We start from the raw sequence: 19,994 nt of genomic DNA, 5'->3' as shown, positions 1-19,994 counted from the left end.
AGCTCCAGGTATATCTTTTGAGATTTGATTCTAAGATTGTTTTGTTAATGCAAGTAGTTGCAATGGTAGTTCCATTAATAAAACATTAGTTTGATCTCCTTGGCTGCAAGGTGAGATGGGCGAAGCTTATGCAAGAGTTTGACTTCAAAATTTGCTATACAAATCATGCAACTAATATGGTTGCTAATGCTCTTAGTTGAATTCATAAAGTTAATGTCTTATTCTTCTAAAAAATCTCAATCGATTTCTATATTTCTCTCAAAGGGTGTTGTTAAAATGATCTTCATTTTCATATGATTTGGCAACAAGTTGAAGAGGAATTTAGTAGCTTAGGAAACTTTGGTACTTCGAATGCTTGAAAGCTGGCTATTAAGAGAAATATGACAAAAAAGTATTCAATTCGTAATAGATTACTTCTTAAACAAGGCAAAGTGTATGTTTGATGATCAGGATATGTGCAATAAAATTTTATATGATTGTCACGAGGTGTTGAGTGCTGGAAACTTTGGCATAAACTGGACTTGGGCCTTGGTTACTTGCTACTTTTATTGGCCGCATGTTAAGACTATGGTTAAGTCTTATGATTGCGAGTGGTTGTAGTGTCAGCTTAATAAAGCTAAACGACAGAGGCAGGCAGGGATGTTGCATTCTTTACAAATTCCAGATAGAAAGTGGAATAGCATTTCTATGGATTTTGTAGTAGGATTGCCTCGTATGCAATTGGGGTTGTATAGATCAATTGATAAAAATGACTCAATTCATTTTTGCAAAGACGACTATGAAAAGCCATGATTTGGCTAGTCTTTTTGTTGAACATCTTTATAAACTATATGGTTTTCCTAATAAAATAGTCATTGACTGGGATTCTAAGTTCATTGGTTATTTTTGGCAAATGCTTTTTCAAAAACTGAAACTCAATTGTTCTATGTCATCTTGAAACATCCTGAAATTGATAGACAGACCAAAAGGACAAATCAAACCATGGTGAATATGTTGCATGCATATATCTCTCGTAGGCAATTTGATTGGGAGCGTTATCTTTCTTAGATTGAGTTTTCTTACAATAATGCTAAGCATTTAGCTATTGTATGATTATGAGCCGAAACCATCAATTGCTACAAAGCTTAGAGGGGTGAAAATACAATCCTTTGTTGACTTTTTGTACCATATGTAGGAGATGTTGACGAGTGCTAGGGAAAGCATTAAAATGACCCAGGATTGTGCCAGATTTTATGCTAAGCAACACCCTACTCCTTGGGAGCTCTAGGAGGGCATGTGGGTTTACCTTAAAATCCCAATTTAATAACTATTGCCAAGTACTATAAATTGTCTTCTAGATATTGTGGTCCTTTGTAGATTACCAAGAAGATAAGTAGCATATCTTACGAGTTGGATTTATCTTCAAAAATTTGAGTTGAGCTTGTGTTCCACATGAGTTGTTTAAAAGAACAATTGGGACAAGGCAAACTAATCGTTTCAATTGAGGAAGTCCCATGGCTTGAGGATACTACTTGTTATACTCTTCTCGAATTTGAATTGGTTCTTGACCTTAGGACTAAATCATCCCGTTGGACCGTTTATCTTGAGTATTTGGTCAAGTGGAAAAACCACCCGAAGGTGGAGCCTACTTGGGAGTTGGTACGTTCATGGAAGAGTGGTTTTCCTCACTTTGTCCCTGACGATATTGCTAGTTCCTAGGCTTGGGGGTGAGCATGCTTGGCTCTATGGCTGGGAGATGAGTTTGATGTCTAATCCCTTTTATTTGTGGATATGGCTTGTGTTGTGTCTCGTGTGCACGTTGGATTTTGGGGGACGTTTCACCTTGGCCCTCGTCATTCTGAAATAACTAACTTGCACATCACAAATGCACCTCATTTGCACATTTGATTAACATTGGATCAAAGGCTAAGTAAAGCATCAAAATTTCACATCTTTGTGATAAATCTTCCCCTTGAAATCCTTGCAATCTCCCTTGATTGTTCTGCAATTTGTCAAAAGCATCCATTGCCACTATTGGAAATACGTGCTGTTAGTCAAATGCTAAGTAAAGCATCAAAATTTCACATCCTTGTGATATATCTCCCCCTTGAAATCCTTTTAATTGCCCTTGATTGCACTGCAATTCGAAGTATCCATTGCCACTTCTAGAAATACATGCTAGCATCATAGTGAAACAATATGTGCCTATTGCTTAGCCATGCTTATGTTGTCTGCATGCTTGAAACTAACTTGCACATCACATGTGCATCTCACATTCGCACATTTGATTAACACTTAATCAAATGGTAAGCAAAGCATCAAAATTTCATGTCCTCATGACATGTATGGTGGGATTATAGTCTCAAAGACTATAGTTTTGGATCTTTTGTCCCAATTTTCTAGTCCCATTTTGTGTCCCCTATCTATTCCATGTATGTACAGAAAATGTTGATTCATGAGTAGGTCAAATGCACCCCCAATCCTCTATGAATAGCAGCCTAGTGAGTACATCCCTACCCCTCAGTCATCATTAGTTGGTGCCTATTTGCCCTCCCCATTCCCAGTGGTGGATACCTCAATTTGTGGAGACCTTGGAGTGTGCCTTTTGTTGATTTCAGACATCCTTTTGCTCTAGAACCTGTTTGCAACTGTTGCCTACTGGTTGGCACACTTTTCAGCGCTGTTGGTCTTCTTCTTTAGCCTATGTTCTTCAATTCCAGCGCTGTTGGTCTTCTTCTTTAGCCTACTGGTTGGCACACTTTTCAGCGCTGTTGGTCTTCTTCTTTAGCCTATGTTCTTAAATTCCAGCTGTTGCTGTCAGCTTGTTTGGGAGATTCGACAGCCAGGGTTGCATTTCATTTGTGGATGGATCCACATAGTACAATTTATCCAATTCAATGAGATGTGTATGATCCGTCTAGTTTTTGTCTCCTTTTTTCTTTAAAGTTAAATTATTATTATTAAATATTGGGGGGGTGGGGGGGATTTGGTGTTGAAAGAGAAGTGTTTTTACACTTTAACTTTTTCCTATTTATCCTCATTGACCTCTACCTACACCTCACTCACTACTTCCTCTTCTTCCACTTGTCTCTTACAAGCTCCTCTACTCTCTCTCCTCCATGAGTCCATCCACCTTTCTCTATGTGTACATCCTCCTTTTCCTCTTGTGTCTCATCTCCTATGTGTAGCTCTATTCCTATTTCCTCGTTCTTTACTTCCTATTCTTTCTCTTCCCCTTCCCCTTCCCCTTTCCCTTCCCCTACCTCTACCTATATCTTTATATTCTTTACCCTTGCCTCACTTGTTGAAAAATAGCCCCAAAACAGTAAATCACCAAAAGTTTCTTTAAATGGGGAGTGGTTCTTGAGAAATTTTTTGTCCAACGCGCAAAAACCTAATTTGGGAGGATCCTTCCACTTCTATAAATAGGCAAATTGCCTACCATTCAGCCCTATTCTTGTGTGCAGATTTCTCACTGCCACATGCAAATTTCAGCCACCAGCCACCTTCCCTCTATTGTCCATCTGGCATGTCCATCCCTACTATTGCCTTGCGGCTTGGAGGCCTCATACTACTGTGTTTTCAGTTGCCAGTTGTCACTTGCATTTTTCTCATCATCAACACCGGATCAGCTTGCATTTACAGCTCTAAACTTGGCGATAGGCCGATCTCCATCTAGTGATTAACTCACCAGCCTTTTTCAACTAGTGTGGCCACTTGCATCATCCTCCACTTCCTCTGATGTCTCCCAGGTTGCCTACTTTCTTGGCGATCAGCATTTTGTTGTTTCTCACACTCCATCATCTCCGACTATTTGTTATAGCACTTGGGATCCATGTTTAGTGGATGACACACATTGATGATTCCCTTAGCCCTCTCCCGCGACTCACGAGAGCCACCAGCAGCTATTGGATAGCTTTGCCCTTGAGCATTCTATACATTCTCCTCTTCATCTACAACATTGATTCATTCACTTTAGCGTCCTCTTTCTTCTTTGTTTGTGTGTGTGTGTGTTTTTGTGTTTTACATTTTGTCGCAAGAGGGTGCAATTGAAGAATTTTTGCTGCTAAACCCTAATTTACAACAGAAATTAGGGTTTACCAGCCACCTTGGGAAGAATGTCAGAATTGAGGGCCTAGTACTTGAAATCCAGCAGTTGAAAGTCGGGGATTTCAAAGAATTTCAAGAGGTCAACTAGCCAACGTTAAGTTTGGGGCATAATGTGTCATTGAAGGAGTAGATTATAGGCTTGCTGGTTGCTATGGACAGCAAGATGTATTGAAGATTGGAGAAGATCAGGTTGGATCTCAGTGTACCACAACCTTTAGCAATAAAACTTAAAGAAATACCAGCAAGAAGCGCCAATTTTGGGGCCAATCAGAAAAGACAGAGAGTGTATGAACACAATTAACACAATGATCTCTGATAAAACAGAAATGGAGGAGGAAATGAAATAATGCTGAAAACTCAATGATGAACTGAGTATGCAGGGTGTGATGTGATGGATGGTGAAGGATTGGAGGGTTGTGCGTGACAGCCGGTGTTTCTTGTGGGAGTCCGGTGAGGGAGGGTTGGAGAGTGTTTTCCTATTGAGCGGATCTGGGGTGCAGCAGACCATGTGCTTGATGCCGGATGCTGATGAAGAATGAGCCCAGGTAACCACAGAGCAGCAAAGGCTGAAATTGCAGCAGTCTCTAGAGAGGATGAGGAGTGTAGAGGCCCAAACGATGGTGGAGGTGGCTGAGCTTAGAATAACTGAGGATAGACAGCATGAGTTGCAGTTAAAAGCAGTACAGTCACAACTTGTTTGAACATCTGGATGCAGAGGTTGTAGAGGAAGAAAATAAAGAGCTGTTGAACCTGGCAATGAGGAGAGAGATGATGTGGCAGGAGCTCTGGACCCAAGCACAGGCTGGAGAGGATAGAACAGCAGCATGTAGTGATGGTGATTACAAGTTGATGATTGCGATCATGAAAAAGCAGCGAGGAGAGGTTGGAGAGTTGGCACTAGAGTGGGAATAAGGAGGGATCAAGTGGCAATGACAGTGATTCCCTTGTATGGGACTGTCTAAGCCTTATTAAAACTGTTTTGAGATCGAGAAGAGTGCTAGAAAAGTATGATTAATTTGTGGTAATTCCTAGGCCTCTCTTAACATTGGGAAGCAACTTTATGGATTCTGTTGAAAGTTCAAACTTTGGCTGTAGAGTGAAGTATCTACCATCCAGACTCATTAGCTTAGTACTCAATGTGTTGGATGTCTGAAATTTGAACTCTGTTAACAGTTCACAATTTCATTGTTGTTTTCTATGGTTTGACATTCATGTTATCAATCATGATGTTTTGAAGTTGTTATTTTCACATGGTGTCTTAATATTGTGACATTGATATATTTCCGGCTGTCCCTGTGAGTTGATATTGCTTGGAGCAATATATAGTTAAAATTGGTAGTACTTGTGTAGGGAATGGATGAACAAGGCTATTTCTTTGCATATTTAGAGATCTGAATCCTAGGTCCATTAATTGATGGTATACATGCAGGAAATGTCTTTTAGATGTTTCCTAAAAATTAATGGCATAGGAAACGTGAAGAGAACTCATTTTGTATTGGGATGTTTCTAATACTTTTGACCATTACAATGGTGATGTCCTAAGGATTTATAGGCTGTCTCATACCAGCCAGCCACTGAAAAGCACCTACAGTGGTTAAATACATGTTACAACGTTCTTGAAGCTTTTTCATGGTCCTAATTTTCAATCTGCTGACTTAGACCGCCGGGCAATAGTTTATACTCTTCATGGTTGAGGAAATTTGAGAAAGGCAGATAGGCTGATAATCTTTCAGGCTCTTCATGTGGCTCCTCTAGCAACTTTACAATCTTTTTCTCAAAGACATGCTCCTCATTTTCACTTGAAGGGAACATCCTAAGTTACACTGTATATTTTCTAGGCTATTCACTCTTGTTGAATTGATGCAGATGAACTATGAGGACTTTTGCCACATTGCAACTGTCTGTGCTGAACAAATAGGGTCAAAATGTCGCCGCTTCTTTTGCCCTTCCAACTTCATGAAATTTGAAAAAGATGAATTTGGGCGTATAGCCATCTTGCCATTTTATTTGTATGTAATGCGTACTGTAAGTATTGCTCTTCACATTGTTAGCAACAGTGTTTCAGATCCTTTATGTTGTTCCTTGTGAACTGAACTGGAACTTTAAACTGTTTGCAGGTATCTTTGACACAAGCACGAATTGACATGAGTGAGCTGGATGAAGATGCAGATGGGTTTCTGCAGCCTCAGGTATAGAAAATGGCAATAGATCTATTGGTTACTCAATTCTCATATTTAGACAAAACAGTGCTTTTACCTGCTTATGTTTGGATTTCTGTTGCTTCTTGTTAAGTGATTGGACTTTAAAGATTTTCATTTTCTTGGAATTTAGTATCCACTAATTGGGTGATGTGCAGGCAGTTGAAGAGCCCTCTAGAATAGCAAGCAGATTGTCTTGGTCATTGTTAGCTTTGGGAGTGCAATAGCACAGGAAGTACAGTTATATAATTTATGGGAGTGCTTAATCTATGGGGCCCTTTTCTTGTAGTGAGCAACCTCATACTGTAGATTCAGCATTTTAGCTATCTTACTTTCATGTGGGGCTGTTTGCAATGAGGTTGTTTGTTCATTTCAAACTCTTATCTGCATACTTCTTCTTTTGCATAAACCTGTGTATACTTGGCGTGATGGTCTGTGTTTTATCAGGAATGCAATCACCTAAGCTGTGTTAGCCACCATTGAAATATCATTTTGCCCTTAATCCAAACCTTGGATTAAGTTTTATAGAATTGTGATTCAAAACTAGTGGTCTAGCTAAGTTAAATACCCTTGAGGTGGCATATGACATTTAGGGAAATGCATTTAAAAACTTCAGGTATATGACAGCATCAAACCTGAGGAAGCGTACTGGAGACCATAGTTACAAGGGCAATGGAGCCAAAGTGTCCATTTAGGTTCACATTGAATAAGGAGGATCTGAGTATACAAGAAAGGATACCATGAGTCATGCAAATTGAGAAGAAAACAGTTACAAGTCCAAAGCTTTTAAGGACAATTCCCAGTGGCTTATCGATGATTCCAATTTCAAGTATTAACTCATTGCACTTTTGAAGTAGAATGCATATATGGAGTCTGAAGTTGGTGGTTGATCATGGCTCTAAGCATTTTTTTGGATTATCCTTTGGTTTGTTTTAAGCATCATTTGTCATCATCAATTTACTTGTGATGATCAGGCTTTACGATATGGTTTTGAAACAAAGATATGTAGTGACTGAATTTTTTGCTTGAGTTAGACAACTGGTGAGTGGCAGTGAGTCATAGTAGGCCCATGAATGTGATGGAACTTGGACAATGCATAATTCTATGTTTTGTATCCAAAAGTGGTTTTTGGTCAGACAGGGTGCCTGATTCAATTGGGATGGGAGTGCAATGCTAACACTAGGGTACGGGAACAAATTCTGAGCATGATCTGACTTCCACCAAATTAGTCACAAGCTGACCTTGGTGGACACTAATGAAAAGTCAGCAGCCTCAACTATTATAGCAATGATGTGGGCCTATGCATCCATGATGTACAACCCCAAATTGCAGAGCTACAATTTCAAGCACAGGGCTGATCACATGTAAGTGTATGATCGCAAGAGACTCACAAAGTGGGCTTTTTGCGAGGATGCCAAACTGGAAACACACCTGGTAATGCACAATGATGTGACTTGAAAACTGTTGCTTAACAAACTGGGGAAGAATGTGATGACAATGTCATGGGGAGGGGGTTCCCTTTCCTTGCAACTAGTTGCAAAATAGGATGCCAGCTACTTGTATAGTATACAAGTATTTACAGCTTAGAGTTGTTTATCATATTGATATGGTTGCTTTGAGTTGTGTTTACTTGGAACTGCTGCTTGCTGGTGGTAGGTCTAAATTCCATGGCTCATGTGACATAAGAGCAAATATGGAAGTCTCTCGGAGGTTCTGATGTTACTCTTGATTCTTTGCTGTTAATTTTGGACCTTGGGCCTCAGGGATGAGATGCTTAACTGTTGCAAACTTTGTCATATTTGAGCTCTAGGATGGTTATTCTGGATTTATGTTCTTGTTTCATGTAGGTTTTTATGGACTAAGAGTGTTCAATTGATGGTTCTGTTAGGCATATACTGCACTCATGCTTTTCATGGAGGGATGAATTATCATAGTTATCATACCGCAATAATGTAAAGGATTTGATATTGCTTTTAAGCATCATATTATTGGAAGCTTGACATACAAAGATTTGCAGTCCTCTAGATAACCATTCTGTCACTTGGCCTAAAAGTAGACAGAAAGAAGGGGACTAGAATCATAACTACTAGGAATGCGAAAGGGGAATGGGGTGTTAGAATGGGGATGGCAGTTTCAGCTGGAGACAGAGTAGACAGTAGAGAGAGTGAAGATACAGCAGGACACACGATGCAATTCCCAAGTGTGTAAGTGAAAGTACAAAGTACAACCCTTAGACATTAGGGTTGAGTAAGTGCCTTAAGGTGTGTTCACACCCGAAAGTGTGTAAAGTATGGTAAGTGACCGAACTGTGTGACATAGACTCACAAATAGGGAATAACGTGACTGGGGGAAAAAACCTCTCTTACAGAGTAAAAAGTGCCCGAGTTGTGTAACATGAACACACAAATAGAGAATAATGCGACTGGGTGAAAGTAGACTTTGATGGGCTGTTAATGAACCCTTGGCTGAGTAAAAAGGCATCAATTTTTGCATACCAACCGTACGGAGCTTGCTTCAAACCATAGAGCTGGGATTGAAAGAAACAACAATCTTTAAATAGGTCATAGGACACACTCCATCCAATGCCCAACTTTGGGATTGGCTTCACTCCACGTTACGCATTGGCACAACACAGATTGCGGAGGTAGTTTTCATGGGTCAAGTGATCTTCACGGTTTGACCCACCTTTGTGGATGTAGCCCATGAGCTAGTGGATAGCTCACCTTATGCCTCCACAAAAGGGGTCATCTATATGGTTCCTTGGTATAGTGGCTTCACAGTGGAGGACTTCGTGCTCCACAACAGGTTTCCTAGATACTCGGTCACCCTTCTATTATTTGGATTGGCGGTAGAGTATCGTCAGCTAGTAGAGGACTTTGGAGGGATTTTCGGCACAGTTCTTCCTCCCTTCTTTGCGGATGTAGTGACAGCCGCAAGAGTCCCGAAGGTACGGGTGGCTGTAGAAGATACAAAGAACATACCTAAGTTTCTTGAGATTGAGGCAGACAGACACTCTTTCAGGCAGCAGGTTATTGTGACAGGGCAGCTTGGTCAGTGCTTGTGATGCCATGACTTTGGGCATCAGGCAGCAGACTGCACGCGTTTCGGAGCCAAGGCGTCTAAGTCGGCAGACCCGCAAGTGGATGCTGATGGTTTTACACGGGTCTAGTGACGATAGAGAGGGAGACGGCAAGGGGGGCCTCAACCAGCCCCTCAGACATAGCCACGACAACAGAGAGCAAGAGGGCATGCGACGGCGTCGGAGCACCCCATAGCAGCCCCCCACCTGTCCCACTCAGCAAGATCATAGGCCTCCACCCCTACCACCCACTAAGGCAGCACAACTCACCCCACCCGAGATCCCCCAACCCCCTTGCCCATCCCCACCTCATGGATTGCCCCCCGACCCTATCCCACATGCCCCCCCTTCCGGGGCCACTCGCCCCCCCTCACACCCGCCACATACTTCCGATCACCCCACCATCCCTCACTCCTTGTCTTTCCCACCAGCTCCCCCGCCGGCCAAACCCCTTGTTCCTCACCTGATACATGTGTCCCTCCCCTTCCACAGGGGGTGACGAGCCTCACATGCCCATATCTTCTTTCCCCCCCCCCATAGGGGGTGACAAGCCTTACGCGCCCATATCTTCTTCCCCCCCGCCACACACACACACACACACACAACCACTAGCTCATCTGGCCTAGCGCCCCGTCACACTTTCCCTCGACATGCGGAGTTGCTCCCACAAGAGTTTTTCCGTAGTGGTCTGTGGTCCTATTTGAGAGTTGCGGAGCACGGAAAGTTTCCACTTTCTCTAGAAGAGGGGATCTTCGTGGTCCGCAAGTCAAGGAGCGGCAAGGTCCATTTACTAGCACCACTAGTTGGACCAAACTATGCTTTTTTTTTTCAAACCTCATTCAGGAGACTGGACGATGACATAGAGAAGCGAGGGTCCAGGTTGCAGACCACATCTCCTAGTGGATGGGTGAAGGAGGGCTAGCACTCTTTTTTGAGCAGTGGTGAGGGTGCATGATGGACATTAACTGGTGGGGTGGAACCGAGGTCCCACATTTGAGTATTATTTTTTGAGTCCCTACCTAGTGGAGCTCACCGATGGATGTGATTGAGTGGCCCCTCGCACAGGCTGCCTGCTTCTATGAGTGCGCAGAGTCATGCCTCTCAGCGTGGCTGATGGACGCCCTGGTTGTACCCCCTAGAGCATCTATCACCTGCATGGTTTGCTCGAGGGCCACCATGGGGGAATGGAGTTCACCCTCCAGGCCTCCGGTCAAGAGCATTTGCATGCCCCATAGCTCTTCTTCATCATCAGCAGCTTCCATAGTGAACATATGCTTGTTTGGTTAGTCAGAGGTTTTCCCATGAGTCTACACCTAGCATCTTGGAACGTGAACAACCTACACTACAATGGGGCACGTGGTTCCAGGAAATTGATTGTTCGGCAGGAGCTGCAGCATGCCCTTGGCATAGAATCGACATCTTACTTCTTCAGGAGCATAAGCTCACCCCCTCCTAGGCCCATCGGGTGGGGAAGGTACTTCGAGGCAGCTCACACACCTAATGGGAGTACTCCATCAGTGCCCATAGCGGGAGTGGAGGCGTATGTATCTCTATTGGCCCGAGCCTTACCGTCTGTGTGCGAGACCATGGGATGATTGTGGCAGGGAGGGTCCTATGGATCAGACTAGATTTAGGGGACTCATGCCTTGGAGTCCTCAATGTTTATGCTCCTACTAAGGTTAGGACACGCAACAGGTTCTGGATAGAGATTGTAGCATGACTAATAGAGGTGGACTCTTGGATTGTTGGAGGAGACTTCAACAACTTGGAGGCCTTAGAGGACCAATAGGGCAGAGGCAGAGTTTACCAGGGTATGGCAAGGGAGGAGTAGGAGGCAGGGGAGGTCTTCCTCCTCGTAGTAGGAGCATGTGATGCTTGGTGGGACCTAGCTTTTCACAGGAGGGAGAGGTTGTTGGACTTCTCTTGGGAATATAGGTGGTTGGGCGAAGCTCTTTTAGAGTGGCTGGACTGGTTCTATTTGGGAGAGTGGGGGTGCTCTAGAGGAAGCCATGTAGGGCAGTTGACTGGCACCACTTTGTTTGATCACTGCGCGGCTCTTCTCACACTTAACGCTCCCACTTCAGCCCTTGACACGCGATCCTGCCGAATCCTTGACTCATCTACAGGAAGGAGGAGTAGCTCTAGACTAGGGAGTGGGCCAGGGAGGACAGGATTGCAGAGGTCTTAGCCAAGTCGAGTAGGATCTGCCAAGAGGCAGCCCTGCAGGCCAAGCAACAGTGTTGGGAGGAGAGAGCACTCTAGCGAGACTTTTTTTTTTTGGAAAGTAAAATGTGGCTAACTATATTACTATTTTTTTTTCGATTATAACGGAGTGCTCATGCTCAACCGACTAGCTAGAGCTGATGCAAAGTCACAATTACATCATGTATACAAGTCAAGGCGGTCTGGGGGGGATAGGGGCAAGAAGCCATGGAGGGGGGGGTGTATCGCCATCTGAGGCTGCTTGCCTGCATCACGAAGAACAGGTTCTGGCCGCCCCAAGTGCGCATGAAATGACAACGAAGCTCCTGACAAGCCCTAGATTCGCCCTGCACCTGATCCCATCGGCCGCGGAGGGAGTGGATGATGGAGGTCCAGAGCTTTGCTAAGATCGCCTGTACTGAAAGTCTCTCTCTGCCAAAAGTCTCCTGACACCGCGCCTTCCAGATATGCCATCCACTAACTCCCTATGATCTCCCATATTTGAGAGTGGCGGTCTGTTGTGGGCTCCAGTACGTGGCGGATGGGTAGAGTCTCCAAACCGACCATTGTGCACGACCCTGCCTCGACAATGAATATCGTGTCCTGTATCTTGGCCTCATACAGAAGGTGACGGCCCTGGCTGACTACCTGCTAGCAAAAAGCTCCCCATGAAATACATCCAAGGCTGGGTGCCATACGGCGAAGGATGCGGCATGCTCCTCTCCACACGAGCTGTGCCTCCTCACATGACTAAAGGTAGTGCTTTGGGGTCTCTAGAGGTTGTTGTGTGCAACGCTTATAACCTCCCTTCTGCATCTGGGAAAGCCAACTTCCCACCACTAAGCCTCCATGTGCCACTAGCCATAAAAAATATGATACCCTTCTCGGTCTCGAGCTATCCCATAGGCGGCGCAAGAAAGTCCGTTGGAAAGGCTTTGTGATGCTATGCTCCGCCCAGTGCCTGCTACGTGACGGCACCCAATCCATACCCTCTTGCATCAGTACGTGTTTGCCAATACAGGCAGTGTACTCCAAGAACCTTGGTGGTTTCTTGGTGACCGCAGTGGCTGGCCATAGCCACTCTCCTAGATCCCACTCTAGCTCAAGTGGTCTGCTCTCCCAGATCCAAAGGCGCCACTCCCTGAGCTCCCTCCAAAAAACATAGGGGTCCAATTGCCATGTCTTCCCCTGAAGGCCCACCACCCGAATCCTCCTCCACGAAAGTGCAGCTATCCCCTCATCCTGCTGCCCTCTGTCAAGGGCCAGATGCCCCCCCTCCTGAACGGTGAAGAAAATCCCTTGCGGGGCGTCGCCCACTCTACCTGCCACTTGTAGGGGGATGCCTGTTGGTGAAAACCTAGTAGCCCATACCTCCCTGGGCTCTATCGGCTCTCGTATCCGGGGAGCAAGCCACTCCAGAGGTATCGCTGGGTCTATCTCCCTTCTCCTCAACTCCACTCCTCTTTGGCAACTTGATACACGTTGCAGCACCTCCTCATCCGCCAGCCTCTTAACTAGCCCAATGGATGTGGGGGGCGCTTGCCAATTTGTGCCCCTTCCCGATCTTTGACTTGGGAGTTCCCCTGCCACACGCGGAGTAGCTGCGTAGAAAAGGTGATCGGGGGGGGGGGGGTGATCTAGGCTGACGTGAAGATCCATCTTAGGGACGGCCTCCACTCCCTGCCAAGTCTTGGTCTATAATCTTGAAGACCCTCCTGCAATAAGACTTTCCAGGTCTGCCCACCTGGTGTGAGGCTGCAGACAACTAGCTTGCCCAAGAGGGCCATACTTTGATACTCTGGGTCTATGATCCCAAGTCCTCCCTCTGACCGATGCCGTACGATGGTTGCCCACGCCACCTTGGTCTGGAATCCTCGGAGCCATTTGACCATGAACAAAGGAAATTCCGCACTAGGCGGCAAAGCTGCACTATGCAAGATGAGGAGAAGCACCGACACGAGGCGATGTATCTGGCTGTTGCTAGGAGGACCTGGTTGACCACCAGGGCTCGGCCGGCTAGTGAGAGGCGAGCCATGCTCTAGTAGGTCAGCTTCCTCTGAATAGAATCAAGGATTGGAAGAAACTGTTGGGGAGGAGTGATGTCGAGTCCCACCTGGAACCCTAGGTATTGGACAGACTGCCCTCTGCTCACCCATCTAAATCCTAGGTGGACGTCCCACTCTGTGCTAGAGTCCGGGTCTGTGAGGAAACCAACCAACTTTCGCCAATTGATTTTTGCTCCCGTTGTAGAACAGAACACCTCAAGAGGCAGGCAGCCTCACTCTCTCCAGCATCAACTCATCGTTCTCTATGTAGAGTGCTGTGTCATCTGCATACTCTGAGTCTAACAACTTAGTTTCCTCTCTCATTGGAAGTTGGAGGCCGTGTAATCCGCTCACACGTGACTTGAGGGAGTGAGACATCGCCTCCGCAAAAAGTAGGAACAAGTATGGGGCCAGGGGGCAGCCCTGTCGGACCGATCTCTCTAGCCGAAACTCCTCCCCTCGCTTTCCACCTATGAGGACCCTACTGGTGGCTGATCTGTAATGTGCGGAGACCTTGCGGATCCAAACTTGGGGGAAACCCAACCTCACCATGGTGCCCTCTAGGAAATCCCAGTCCACCCTGTGATAAGCTTTCTCAAAATCCAAGAGTAGTATGGCCAGTCTCTGCCCATTGTGCTGAGCCCACTCTATTGCCTCAAAGAAGGTAAATACATTGTCTAGGATGCTCTATCTTGGACAAAGCTTGTCTGTGTGTCATGGATGATGTTTGGAAGCACGGGGTGTAGTCTACCAATCATCTTTGCCAGTGCCTTATAGGCCAATGACAATAAGGTGATCGGTCTCCACTGGGAAAGCTCCAACCAGTCTCCCCCTTTGGGGAGAAGACTGATAAGGCCTGCCGAAAGACTCCCTGGTGTGTGTCCTGAAGTGAAAATCTCTTGGAAGGCCATCAGTAGGGGGTTCTTCACCACTTCCCAGTAGGTAGTGAAGAAGGCCTTAGAGAGGCCGTTCTCTCCCGGGCATTTCTGCCCATCCTGTTTATGGAAGGCCTCCTCTAGTTCCTTCTCTATGAAGGGGGCTAGGAGGGAGCGCCCCATCTCCTCTGTGATGAGGGACGAGATGTGATCCCAGACCTGCTGTCTACATTGCCGTCCTCTAGTTGAGGCTGTCTCCTGCTAGAAAAGGCATCTGTAGTAGTTGGTGGCAATCTCCATCACCTCGTCTGGGCTAGAATGAGTCCTTCGATACTGATCCTGAAGGCTGCGTATCTGCTCTCTTGCGGTGCGAGGCTGGTGCACCTGGAAGAACTCCTTGCACATCGTGTCCCTCTTCCGTGTCCGAAAGGCTACTGAGGTGCGGAAAGAGAACTCCGAACACGTGTCTTCTAGGCGAGCAATGGCTGCTCGCGCGCGCACCTCCTGTGCATGGAGGATGGGATCGCTTGGTGCCTCCTGCAATAATCTTTGTATGGCTGCGAGGTCCTGCCGGAGTGCTCTCTTCTCCCTCCTGGCACTGCTGCTTGGCTTGTATGGCTGACGCTTGGCAGATTTTGCTCGACTTGGCTAGGATCTCTTTCACCTCCTCTGCGAGATCTAGTCCCTCCTGTCCCACTCCTTGGTCCAAATCTGCTCTGTGTGTCTCATCATCTCCTCTCTCCTATAGATTGAGCCAGGGATCTGACAGGATCGTGCGTCTAGGGCAGACGTTGGGGGATCAAGTGTCAGGAGAACCGGGCAATGATTGGAAAGCGTGGTGCTCGCCAACTGCTCAATTTGGCCTCCATGAGAACCACCCCTCTCCCCCACATAAAACCTGTTCAACCGTTCCAGTAGGACTTCACCTAGCCGCGTGTATCCCCGAGAGAAGTCCAATGATCTTTGCCTCTTGTGGAAGGTAGGGTCTCTCCAAGCATCGCGTGCTCCGACCGCCAGTAGAATGTAATATTTCCACGCAATAAAAGTTAGTTGATTAATTCGAAAGTTAGTTAGTCAATTAATAAGTTAGTAAGATTACTAACTAAAGACTAACTAAGGTAAAAACTGACTAGCATTAATAGCTAATAATTTTCATTCAATTAAAAATATATTAAAAAAAATTTAGAGTCATAAATCTGACATTTTTCTTGGATTGATAAGGACCGTAGCCACCCTTCACGAAAAGTACAATGTGAACGTGACTTATGAGCCATATTACTCACTAGTATTAATGTGTATAGTCTGAATGGTCCAAAAATATTAGATTCTTGGGGGAAAAAAAAACTATTATACTTTAGATATTATCCTAAAAAGATAGAACTAAAAGTCATTCAAAAGAAAAGACAAGTGATGTTTTAGTTAGTTTTGGAGATTTTATAAAAAGAGAAATAAAGAAAAGTGACTGAAAAAATCGCGCGTACCACGATCACAGTCTACAGGCAGTAGACAACACTTCAAACAGAGAAAAGAAGGAGGAGTGAACTAAGAGCTTTCTAAACAAGGGTCTTGAGGTTTCACCCCCCTTATGGAGCCAATGCAACCATCAGATTTATGATCTGAGCATCAGATCACTGAGCCTTCTAAGAGCCCCTTCACTCTTGTTCTCAGACTTATCCCCTCCTCTCTAATTCATTATAAATATGAGGCATGGGGAGGCACAAGGGAGCATAAGGAGACCCCAAAAGGCTGCAAGAGAGAGGGAGAGAGAGAGTATACCCCTCCAAGAGATTGTGAGAAAGAGCTTGAGAGGGAGAGAGAGGGAGAGAGAGAGAGAAGAGTTACCTCTAGAGGCTACACAATTTCCCTCTATCTCGATCCTTGATTTAACCATCTTTTCTTTCGCTCTCCCATCTCGAATCTATTCCACCTTTCTAATCTCTTGAGTCTACTTGCGGACGATGGCCTCCAAGTGAAGAATGTCGCGTGCAGATGACAATTCTACAACCAGCAAAAATAGAGCTTCGGGCTAAGGCATCACTATCAATCCAATTGTGGTATTGGTCGTAAGTAATGTATTTTCAAATTGATAGATGCTTGTTTTAATGCTCGCAAGAGATGCATTAGGCTTCGTACTTTGTGGTGTTAGAATAGGTCATTGAAAAGGATAAATCGCATCGCAAATATGCAAAGATGAAGTTTGTGAAGTGCTTGCATCAAAGGGAGTTAAATTGCACCTAGTTGCTATGTGATGAATCTATGCATAGCATAAGCAACATATGGGACACTAAAGTAATGAGCATCGATGAGTCTTTGATTAATCTTTACCGAGGATAATATTGTTTAAAGTTCGCAAATGCATATGCACGGTACATACATGGGAGAGATTATGTAAACTTTACATTGATGACATGCGACTCCTTGCCTTAGGAGAAAGGAAGATAAAGCCAATAAAAAATATTGCATAGTACGAAAATGCTAAAAGATAATTGTTACTTAGAGAAGAGGCATAAATGCTCTTGCTAGATTGATTAATTTGCATTGGAATGATAGGACTTACGTCATGTATAGTATTGGAACCTTTAGCATATGCCTTAGGCTAAAGGAGGGAATATTAAGTAAATTCTACTCTTTGACCCCAAGGGGGTGAGTGAATATGCGATGGAATTATTGTCGCGTCTATTATTGTATTGTTGGGAAAAATTCAATTAGTTTTGTTGGTTGATTGAACAACACCCTAAATGTTTTTCTTTCAATCAAGGGATTGTTGCATTGTGATTTGGATAAATATTCCAAGGCTTGTGTTGATGGCAAATGAATGGTAGGGGTCTGTAATGACAAGTTGCCATGGGAATAAAGGAATGGTTTTCTAGAATATGATATTAGGGCTGATTGCTTTGATTGTGCTTGAATTTTAATTGGATTAATTAAGGAAGGATATTTTGCACGCATGGATCATCTCCAAGATCACATCGCGGATTATCCTGAGAGGGCACTGCTCGATTCATAGGCCGATGGTCGAGTGGTGAAAAGGCCAACCACGGAAATGGCATCTCACTCCTTGACCACTTGTGGGTTAGGTGGAGCTCTGGACACCCCTTACTTGTCCAAAATGGAGTTGGAGATCCCCGTGAGCCCAACGTCTAGGACGTTGGAAGATCCTATTTTAGATAAAGGATGGAAATTTCGGTGCCATGTGATTTGGACCGGGTACTTCTGTTGGACAGAAGGGATATATAATTCTCCTGTATAGGCAGGAGACAAAGATTAACTTAAAGATAAGTTAAGGAACTTGTTTGATAAAACGACTGCTTGTTTTGTTTTTGTGCATGTGCTGTAAATTACGTGAACGAACTCTGTGCCCTAAAAGGCTTAGTTAATGAAGCTGATTTTAAATGTCGCACATAAATGTGATAGGACCTAATTAAACAACTAAAGTTATCGAGAAAAGTGCGGTGGACGTGACTTGGGTCCGTCCTATGGAAGGGTGGTCCCGGTTAGCTGGGAACTTTTCTCAAAAGACGTAATAACGAAACTGTGAAGACTCAGAGTCAATAGAGTTAGAATCCTGATTTATGCTGTTTTAGGGGAGCAGAATGGAACTATGCCTTATGGGCAGAGAGGTTGAGCTTCACATCCCTCTTGTTTCTCATTCTCCATGAACCAAGTGCAGCATAAATCTGCTTTGACTTTGTTATTCCTATGCAAAGTGGTTCATCTGGAGCTCGATGCTAGCTACTTCCTAGAGACTTGGCTGATAGGAAAGAAACCCTGACTTTAGGTTGGTCCTAAGTGGGAACGGCCGGATTCTTCTGCTTCGGGGCAGACTCGGGAAGACCTAGATCGCAAACCCTGTGACATTCCTTGCGAGTGCCGGGTGGCGCTTTCTAGAATCCCCTCCCGATGGGCTGCTAAGACGTGTTCCACAAGTGGACACGTTACATAGAAAGACCTCCCATGCCTCTTGCTACTCCCCGGCCATGCCCTGGTAGTTTCTGGCTCTGCCCTACTGGTCCTCCAGAGCCTCCTGGTTGTTGAAGTCTCCTCCAACGATCGAGAAGTCGACCTCTGGGAGTCCATTCGCGATTTCCACTCAGAACCTGCTGTGTGCCCTAACCTCTGTAGGGGCATAGACATTGAGGACTCCAAGGCACGAGTTCCTAATATCCAATCTGATCCATAGAACCCTCTCTACCACTATCGTCCCGTAGTCTCGTACACAAGCGGTGAGACTCGGGCCAATAGAGGTGCATACGTCTCCACTCCTACCATGGGTACCTATGGCGTGCTCCCAGTAAGTGTGTGAGTTGCTCAGGAGTATCTTTCCAACCTACTGGGCCTGGGTGTGGAAGTAAGCTTGTGCTCCTGTAGAAGTAAGATGTCGATCCGTCCGGCCAGGGCAGGCTGTAGCTCCTGCTGAACAATCAACTTCCTGGAACCACGTGCCCCACTATAGTGGAGACTATTAACATTCGAGGATGCAAGGTGTAAGCTCATGGGGAAAGCTGTGACTCACCAAACACGCATCTGTTCGGTGTGGAAGCTACCGATGAGGAGGAAAAACTATGGGGCATATAAGTATGTTTTGTCGCCACTCTGGACGGCAAACTCTAGTCCCCCATGGTGGCCCTCGGTCACCATAGTGGTGATAGATGCTCCAAGTGGTACTATCAATGCATCTATCAGCCATGCTAAGAGTTGTGACTCTGTACACTGGTAGAAACGGGCCGCCTATGCTAGGGGCCACTCGATCACATCCCGCGGAGCTCTCCAATGTGGAGGTGCTCGAAAGATAATGCTCAAGTGTTGGACCTCGCCACTAGCCCACCAGTTAATGTCCATCATGCAACCAGGCCACTGTTGTGCAAACAGTATTAGTCCTTTCTCTCCCATCCAATGGGAGATGTGGTCTGCCACACCTGACTCTTCAGCTCCTCCTCTATCTGTGTCGTCGTCCAATCCTTTGAGTGAGAGGATTGAAGGAAAAAAGTGTAGTTTGGTCCATCTGGTGGTGCTAGTAGATGGACTTTGCCCCTCCTTGACTTATGAACCACGAAAATCCCCACCTCGAGAGGTAGTGGGAACTATCTGCGCTCCGCAACTCTTAGGTAGGACCATGGGCCACTGCGGAAGAACTCCTGTGGCAACAGCTGTGCCTGTCTCGAAAAAGTGTGACGGGCGGAAGGGGCAGATGAGCTGGTGGCTGTGTGGGAGGGGGAGGACTGCTGGTGCGAGGAGGATGTAGGCGTATGTGGCTCCTCACCTGCTGTGGGAGGAGGGGGGGTGGGTCTCAGGGGGATCACCTGAACCGGGTGCGGATCAAAGGGGGTACTCGGTAGGGGAGGTGGTGGGGGGGAAGAGGGTCGGGGGATGGTGGGATTGTCGGAGGTACATGGCGGGTGTGGTGGGGGATTGGTGATCCTAGAAGGGGTGGGCTGTAGGCTAGGGTCAGGGGGGGAATGGGAGGTTGGGGAGGGTCCCCACCCCGTCCGCCCTATAATCCACCACT

The 19,994-nt window shown here is 45.6% G+C and overlaps 1 protein-coding gene across 1 annotated transcript in view; it reads left to right on the top strand.

Annotated features, from left to right (window-relative positions):
* The window catches only part of FASS (tonneau 2 (TON2)), a 107,958-nt gene that overhangs the window by 51,895 nt on the left and 36,069 nt on the right, over nucleotides 1–19,994 (top strand). Inside the window, exons 7-8 of the mRNA XM_087701019.1 lie at nucleotides 5,956–6,114; nucleotides 6,207–6,278. Coding sequence (XP_087557145.1) covers nucleotides 5,956–6,114; nucleotides 6,207–6,278 — 231 coding nt within the window. The remainder of the gene's footprint in view (nucleotides 1–5,955; nucleotides 6,115–6,206; nucleotides 6,279–19,994) is intronic.

This window comes from Lygodium microphyllum, chromosome 19 (assembly GCF_053477565.2).
Source record: "Lygodium microphyllum isolate KBCC chromosome 19, Lygodium_microphyllum_v1.1.10, whole genome shotgun sequence".
Taxonomy (NCBI): domain Eukaryota; kingdom Viridiplantae; phylum Streptophyta; class Polypodiopsida; order Schizaeales; family Lygodiaceae; genus Lygodium; species Lygodium microphyllum.
This window is presented reverse-complemented; position numbering and strand designations above follow the sequence as displayed.